The sequence below is a fragment of the Penaeus chinensis genome, chromosome 35 (assembly GCF_019202785.1).
Source record: "Penaeus chinensis breed Huanghai No. 1 chromosome 35, ASM1920278v2, whole genome shotgun sequence".
Lineage (NCBI taxonomy): Eukaryota > Metazoa > Arthropoda > Malacostraca > Decapoda > Penaeidae > Penaeus > Penaeus chinensis.
Genome location: NC_061853.1, coordinates 26,594,717 through 26,604,716, shown reverse-complemented (window position 1 = coordinate 26,604,716; position 10,000 = coordinate 26,594,717). Strand labels below are relative to the sequence as shown.

Here is a 10,000-nt window from a genome sequence, read left to right as displayed (position 1 = left end):
TATTTTATGTTACTCTACACTGCATGCATGCTGTATCTATATAATGAAAACACTATTAGCATAAAGCATTAAAGCCTCTAATATAAAAGTAAATATAATTCAAATATTTCACTTTACCTTTACTTAATCAAATAATCAAACTCATTTATGTACTAGTTCTTAATGGATAATCATTATATGTCTCAGATTTATCAACAATATATATTACAAATACTGATACAAATTCTACAAAAACTATTTATTAGTTTAAGTTTAGCAGCTGATAACTGCAATCAATTATCATAACTTGATATAGGTAGAATATAAAAATTGGCTAATTTCAGAAGCAATTCTATGACATTAAATGAGAACAAGAAATATGATATTGATTGTCAGATTAAAAAAAAAAAAAACTGCATGTTTAAATATTTATGTATTAGAAAAAATAATAGGGGTCATATTGGGATGATGTGTGGAATTCATTTAGACAGAATATTAGTAGAAGATAAATTTCATTAAAAAGACAGGGTTGGTTATATGAAAGAGTATCTTATTGAAAAGTCCTATATATAAGGATTTATTACAGAAATTTTCAAAAGTTGGATATGGTAGGTTTTATATTCACACAAATAGTTAAATGTTCTCTATCACTATCTTTGTCTTTAACTGTTGAATTTCTCTTGAGTATGTCTGTAAAATGAAAAAAACAACAACTTTCTAATATATATGTGAAATGTTAGTGATACACTACATACTAGACTAAGTATACACTATTTTATTTGAATTTCTACATGGATTTATTTTGGACACGAGAAATGTAAGAAAGAGACAAGCATAATGAACTCTGGGAATGGAATTTAGCTGTAAAAGAAAATACATTTTATACTAGGAAAATTCTAGAAAAAAAAAACTTTGTACAACTATTCTAAAAAATGGTTCTGTGTTGTGGAGATTCAAATTTGGAATGTTAATGGGGCCAAATGTCCTGTCAAATTATGAAACAAGAGGAAAATATTCAATATATGTAAGGGCATTGAGAAAGGGCAAATGAAACTTGGAGCCCGTCAGATACTGCTTATGGAGCAACTCAATATACTAAGAAATAAAAGCAACAAATATTAAATATCTGTTATCTCAAAGCATCATCAGTTTTCACTATCATGTAACCCTTTGGATGCTACCACATGCTGATGATGGTTTGGAAAGGATAAATTCAAAAATAAAGGCAGTAGTATTATTATCACTTCCTAATTTGTTAATATTACTAGGGCTGTCAACTCTAAGAACTTCTGAAAATTCAGGATGCTTCAATAAAAATAAAAGCACAGTTTTTGATATTCTACCTGGTATCAATATTAAACCTTTCTAATCTTATAACTAAGACCAACCAAGGTCAAAATAAAACTGAACCATAAACAAAATCAATGGAATTGGAATGCCACCATTAACAGGTTAACTATACCAAAAACACGACAACAACACAAACTAAACACTTACATTTTTCCCTTGTATTTCGTCTACAACTGCCCCCAGCCTTGTGCGATGAGGTGAAATAATCTGATGATACAGCAAAAATGCAAACACAAAACAAAATACTACCATGCTCTAAGAATCAAAAAAGAAAATAGAGAAAATAGAAGCATTAGTGTAATATTGGGAATACCTGCATTGGTGGCACAGGAGTTATAATAGAGAGTCGATTGACTGCTTTGAATTGATTAGCCTTGAACAGATTATGAATATATGCACACACAGGAGGATGAATACCCACCCCAACATTCACATGCACACGCACGTACGTACGCGCACACACACACACACACACACACACACACACACACACACACACACACACACACACACACACACACACATATACACACACCTTATCTACCTATTTATCTACCTATCTATATATATACATGTATACAATGAGTGTATACATGTGTATGCATGTGCATGTCTTTATGCATGTGTGTATGACTGTTACCTCAGACAACCACAATTACATTTTAATTTGTCTAAATGGTGTGATATTATTTTCTTTATGTGTGTTGCATGGTGTAAGATGAATTATGTAAGGTACTTTTCTAGCAGTGGTTTGAAGAATTTTGTTATTTCATCCAAGGAGTGCAAGGTACTGCTCAGACTGGAGACTGTTGGGAAGTGAGCCATGGTGTAGACTGTACTGAATCAATTTTGTTTTTATCCAGATAATGGCCTGATTATGCATCTTCAATATATGAAACACTGCATTAAACAAAAAATTATATATCTTTATCTGCTGCACACTATGGTGTAAAATCTGAAAGGAAAAGTGTACACTCCATGGATTAAATAGGTGTATGGTGAACTGTCTATGAAATATATTTATTATCTCATTTTCCAAAATCTAATATGTCCTACATAAGAGATATAATCAATAATCCCCAAGAAATTGTAAGGTTTCTTTCTATCACAAACTTTTATTGGGAAACCATAAACCTAAATCTGTCTGTTTATCTATATATACACATATATGAAATAGTGGACAAAAATATGATACTTATTCAATGCTTTAATGCAAATTCATTGACATGTTTCTATTGCAGCATTTCCCAACCTCTTTTCACTTAATGGAACCCTTGCAATACAATCTTTTATAATCTCTTCCCTTTAATATATCAAACATTTTTTTCTTCTTCTGATAAATGAAGTAAGTAAAAACAATTTATTTTTCTCAAGATATTGACAATTTTTGAAAATAACTCAATATACGTTAAAAATTCCCAGCCCACAATTTTTCACAAATTAAACTTTTCTTGAAAGTAATTGGAAATTCCATTTGCACATATGTGCACAAGTATAATAATTTCAGCCTCTTAATATCCTAAAGAATTTTAGGTAAGCTCTTAGGGTACTCCAGGTTTCTAGGGAAACCTAGCTGGGAAACACTGTTATATAATAAGCTTAAATCTTAAATAGCCATTTTCCATCTTAGTGCTTTTGTATAATATATTAGATTTATTATACAAATATGTTATAGATTTCCCTAAGATTCACTCCATTCTCACGGACCAACTTACATCAAACAACATACCATCCTATGACATTATAAAAATGACACTTTACTGCATATATGACAAATGATGAAAACCTATCATAAGGCTCTTTGTGCACATGCAATATAACATTTCAAGAGTACTAATCCTGATACACAATAACTATATATAAACATATATGTGAAAATAGTTAGATAGATCCCAAATCTATGTGCTATTCACAATAGCAAATCGACTCTCTAATATATGGGTATTCAAATTTGACCAGAAGGTACTGGTGTTATGTTAAATAGGTTGAGAGAGTTAATACCATTTATCAAATATGAAGAAAAGATTAGTATATTCTAAAATCAAATAACAAACTGCATAGCAAATCATTCCCTATAGATATTCTCATAAAAAGAGAAAAAAAAAGAAAAAAAAAAAAGAGATATATATATATAGATGAAGAGACTGTGTGTGTGTGTGTGTGTGTGTGTGTGTGTGTGTGTGTGTGTGTGTGTGTGTGTGTGTGTGTGTGTGTGTGTGTGTGTGTGCGTGTGCGTGTGCGTGTGCGTGTGCGTGTGCGTGTGCGTGTGCGTGTGCGTGTGTGTGTGTGTGTGTGTTTTGTGTGTGTGTGTTTTGTGTGTGCATGTTTTGTGTGTATGTGAGTTATGTGAGTGAGTGTTTTGTGTGTGAGTGTTTTACATGTGTGTGTGTGTGTGTGTGTGTGTATGAGATTTGTGTGTGTGTGTTCTGTGTATGTGTGTTCTGTGTGTGTGTGTTTGTTTTGTATATGTTTGTGTGTGTGTGTGTGTGTGTGTGTGTGTGTGTGTGTGTGTGTGTGTGTGTGTGTGTGTGTGTGTGTGTGTGTGTGTATGTGTGTGTGTGTGTGTGTGTGTGTGTGTGTGTGTGTGTGTGTGTGTGTGTGTGTGTGTGTGTGCATGTGCGTGTGCGTGTGCGTGTGCGTGTGCGTCTGTGTGTGTGTGTGTGTGCGCATGTGCGTGTGAGAGAGAGAGAAAAAGAGACACGGTTGAAAAAGAAAAAAAAAAAAAAAATCCGACATTAAAAAAATACTCACAGCAAATATACTAATACAAAAATCCAAGACTGCCTTACGAAACATCAATATTTTTCATAGTATAAACGTACTTTTATATTCTAATTGTCTCCCTAGAACCAATTTCATCTTCACATAAGATAAAGGGTATCAACACTAAGAAAGAAAGAAAAATATAAAATGCTAACGAAAAACACTAACACATCAACCATGCATTGACATACTATATAACAGATTCCTCATAATCACACACAGATACACGTACATACGTATACACCACACTTGTGCATGTTTGTTTGTACGTGCATGTGTGTGTTTGCATTTATAGGTTTGATTATAAAATGTGGCTATATGGTGCATGTGTGTTTGCATTGTTTTTTTTTTCTTTTTTATCGTTTTCACACAACATACATGCTAAAACTTCACGCAAATACAAACAGCTGTACAAAGAACAAATAATCTACTTATCTCACATTACATTTTTGCAATTACTCTTTAATTCTCTTCTACTAAAAGCATGTCTCCCTAACTGTGACCTTATATTCAAAGTTGTTCATATATTAGATATTATTTGCATATTAAGTGGAAGTTGAAGATGATTTCAAAACGTTGAAATCTCCGGAATGTTAATATGTAAATTTTATTATAATGTTCTTTAATCATATTAAATACCCCTCCTGGTAATTAGCATGAAAACTTTACAAACATGATATTCTCTGTTTCTATTTAGCAATTTTCAGTTATAAAGAACTCAGAAATTGAATACAATCACAATACGACAGAACAAGAAAAATATCTATAGTAAAAGACTATATACTTATCTGAATGTGTACGGACAATAGGTCACACACATTCCCATATTGACAAGCAATAAATCCAAGGAAAAAAATTCAGTATACACTGAAAAATATAGTACAGAGCATCACAGACATTTACAGCCAATCAAAGGGTATATCAATTAGTCATATACTTTGTCAGCATATCATTGAAGATATTTTGCTAATCCCTTCCGAAGATCATCCAGCACACGCTAAGCTACTATCAAGAGTATTTTAGCATTACAAACGCACTCCCAAACATTGAGCAATTACAGTTGGTAAGATACCGCGTTACCTTCTTGCTGATTTTGAATACCCAGGAGCGTATATTTTGATAGTGTTGGTGGCTTATATGGTCGATGGTGAAGACTGGACCATATTTCATGCTTTTCTGCTTCTCCGGCCAAAATGGAGGGTAGTTCTGTGCAAGGGAGGATAGGGAAGGTTAGAGGTGGTCATGGTAGTTGGCATGTAAATGTACGGGCTGGCTGACTAACTTTATTTCTTACTTTAACTGAGAGAAAGAGATTAACATACACAGAATGCTATTCTGATAATCTGACAGTCTTTCATGGCTATGCTAAAAGGCCTATAATCTTAAACATGACAATAACAGATACCTGTCTATACTACTTTGCATTTCAGTAGTAATGATAGTTACATCTACCTTAGTGTTAGAATTGTGTGTCAATAATTTTCAGCATATCTACCATATTGTCCAGAATGACTAAATCTATTAAGACAAAAATCAATCAAATTAAAAATATAAATATAATGTTGATGAATTATATATATAATAACAAATGGACCGGTACCAAAAAATATACCCTTCTGATATTTACAATTATCCTTGTATGTCTTTTAGTCTCAGACAGCAAAGACAAGAAATGCCATAGATCATATGAGTATTTCATAAACATTTACACAGTTTTTGTATACAGAACACATGTATAGTTATTTAAAAATATATGCTGTTACAAATAATCCCTTTCTATATATCATTTTCAAAGAATATAATATTCCATGGAATTTGTAATTACTGTTTGTAACTACAGATGACTTAAACATTAACACATTCTCCAGTCATGCATAATCAGTAACCTGTATCTATTGTACTTATTTCAAGTTATTAGAAAAGATTTTAGTTTCAATGCCATGTTAACCTGCTGATTACACACTCTTGCAACACAAGCAATAAACTCCACCAAAGAATTTAGCTCGTAAATACATTCACTAAGGCATAATATATTTGAAATAAACAACTATTAATAACAATGAAAAGAAAAAAAAATCTAAGGAAAATAAGAAATTAAAAGTCAAAGTCACAGATAGAACTCATGTGCACTGAACTTAAACTGTGGATGATACTTGTAAAAATATAATCAGATTTCTTTTGCTGTGGTCTTATTTTTTAATGATTATGAACAAAACATTATTTTTTTTATTTTTATGATCGCAAATAAATAAATGTTATCTTTTTATGATTGTGAATAAATCTAACCACTTGGCAGCAGTCCAATTTAAATATGACTACAAATATATAATACAAAAGAGGCTAGCAGGAAAAGGCAAATTACCTTTCTTTCTAAAATTCACTAATTATAAAGCAGCTATTTACTTATTGTATTTTCAAAAAAGCAGCATAAATTTTCTGCAAATCTAATATACAAGATCAAAAGGAATAAAAATATTAATAGCTGATGCTCCATATTACACATGGGGAGTTATAGCTTCAGCCTGTGCATATCAAAAACATCTACTCACTTAAGAGAGAAAAAATAATAAATCTTCATAAAGGATATACATTCTTCTTCACAATTCCATTACTTCTGTAAACTGAATAAAATAAACAACAACAACAACAACAACCAAAAGTCACAAAACCAAAAGACAACTGTTATTTATTTTGTTATAAATACATACTTTCGAAACTTTTCTATATGACGTCTGTTCCTGCCCTTTTAGGCAAAAATATACTAATATTTCAATGCCCATTTTTCATCAATTAATCTTCTAAATGATTAAATAAAATAGTCTAATGAAAGATTCACAAACAAACTTTATCTTTATAATCACCATTTAGCATCTGAGAACAGATAAAAGCTTAATATATCAGTTCACTATTTTTTGCGGATCAATAGATCATTATCTTCTTAATACTAATCTGCAGACTACTTCATATTAGAAAATGGAAATTGCAAGTTGCTCATATCATTCTCCTTCCTTTCCTGACAGAGATTATGATGGAGGATAGAAATTGATACCTTATTTGGTTAATAACAGTAATAATCATTTATGGAAAAAAAAAAAAAAAAAAAAATGAAGAGAAACAAATCAAATTTAAGTCTGATGCCTGGTTAAACATTGGAAGCAACATGTACTCAAAACACCATTACCAATATCCTATAACTTCCACAGGAACAAGTCATGCATTACAAGATCAATAAACTAAAAACAGTTGTCGATTGGTTAGCAGGGACCTTGATGCTGGTTTCATTTATATATATCATGGCTGCCATTGCTTCTCATATAATGTTATGGTGAGTTGATATAACATAGTTCATGATATAAAAAAAAACAATATATGTATATGTGTGTGCGTATGTATGTGTGTGTGTATAAAGAAATATATATATATATATATATATATATATATATAAAGAAATATATATATATATATAAAATAAATATATGTATATTATATTTATATATATATATATAATATATACATATATATAATATATAATATATATATATACATATATATATATATATATATATATATATATATATATATATATATATATATATATATATATATATATGTGTGTGTGTGTGTGTGTGTGTGTGTGTGTGTGTGTGTGTGTGTGTGTATCATATATATATTTAAATATATATACATATATATACACATACATATATACATATACACACACACACATATATATATATATATATATATATATATATATATATATATATATATAGGTATATATAACATATTGACATAATATATATTATATATAGGTATATATAATATATTAACACAATATATATTTTATATATAATATATATCATATATATATACATATATATATATATATATATAAATATATATATATATATATATATATATATATATATATATATATATATATATATATACATATACATATACACACACTCATATACACATACATACTTACATACATACATATATATATATATATATATATATATATATATATATATATATATATCAGGATAAAATGTAAGACTACAAGTTGTTGTGTTTTTCAGATTACTGCAACTTGCTGACAGTGTAGATCCACACATATTCTTTGATAGTTATACAACAAGAAAATGCTTATGATATTGTCATAGTGCTATTACAAAATGGATGTAATGGCATAAAAGTATAACATATTCACCTGCTTTTTGTCATTATATAAAAATAAAAAAGACATATATATAGCACAATTAAAAAAATGCAGTTCCTAATGATCTACTAATAAAAAAATTGCCCAAGGACCAACAATTACATACATGCATATATATATATATATATATATATATATATATATATATATATATATATATATATATATATATATATATGTATGGATGTATATATATGTACACACACACACACACACACATATATATTCTTCTTTTTATATCACTGTCCAATAATATTTTATTTTGCCTGGCTTGGATACAAGCTTGTAGAAATTGACATATTCCTAGGGTCATTGTCCTTCTGTTATATTTTATTGTTGTTTTCTTCTATACGCAGCCAATGTTTTGCCATACATTCAGACTGTATGACAACAATGATTTAATTTGACAGAGACTTTGAGAAGGTCAATAAGTATACAATTTTGTCTTGTGTTAACTTCTAAAAAAAATATATATTTATATATACATATATACATATATACCTTTATATATACATATATATATATATATATATATATATATATATATATACACACACACATATATAAATGTATATATGTATATATGTATATATATATATACATATATACATTTATATATGTATATATAGATATACATATATATCCATATCTGTATATATATATATACATATACATATATGTGTGTATATATGTATATATATATATATATATATATATATATATATATATATATATATATATGTATATATACATATATATGTGTAAATGTGTGTATATATATATATATATATATATATATATATATATATACATATATATACACACATATGTATATACATATATGTGTATATGTATATATATACATATATATATATATATATATATTTATATATATATATATATATATATATATATATATATATATATATGTATATACATATATATGTGTATATGTATATGTATATGTGTGTATATGTGTGTGTGTGTATATATATATATATATATATATATATATATATATATATATATGTTTTTACTATGTAAATACATTAACACTGTTACTAATGAACTTTAGGAAAGTATCAACTGGAGCCAATATTCACATATACTTGATAGTGTTACCATTTTTCAAGAAAATAGAAAACTGTTTTGATATGATACAACACAAATTGTGTGTAATAGCTATGATTCCTAATCAGTGATAAAAGAGAAGACTTAAAATCACTGGACTAATATACCAAGAAGTTTCCTCATGGTCTGATTATACAATGCTGGAAAACGGCAGGGAAATCATTAACTTTTACTAGTACAAGGGTTTTCTCAAAAACTAATTACCCTACCACTACTATCCATTACCAGTCACTATTCACAAAAACTACTACGAAATATACATGAAGTTACAGTACAACCACGCAGAAACATACCCACTAAACTAATAAATATGGACAAATGGACAAACCTCTTACAAGGTAGACAGAACCACAAGTGAGAGAACACATTTGGGGAGATTTTCTTTCTTTTCTTCTTCTTTTTTTGCTTCACTTACCACCTACAACACTGTAACCACCATATACATTGCAAATGCTCACTTAAGATACTATCACAAATTCTATTTTTTTCTATCTCTATGCCTTAGTCAATGCCTAAAGAAAACTATCAGGTAAAACTAAGATGATATAAAGC

The 10,000-nt window shown here is 28.7% G+C and overlaps 1 protein-coding gene across 1 annotated transcript in view; it reads right to left on the bottom strand.

The window, feature by feature from the left end:
- Positions 1-10,000, bottom strand: part of LOC125044115 (receptor-type tyrosine-protein phosphatase kappa-like) — a 47,295-nt gene that overhangs the window by 4,927 nt on the left and 32,368 nt on the right. The window contains exons 13-14 of the mRNA XM_047640566.1: positions 5,173-5,298; positions 1,477-1,584 (exon numbers count right to left, since the gene is read on the bottom strand). Coding sequence (XP_047496522.1) covers positions 1,477-1,584; positions 5,173-5,298 — 234 coding nt within the window. The remainder of the gene's footprint in view (positions 1-1,476; positions 1,585-5,172; positions 5,299-10,000) is intronic.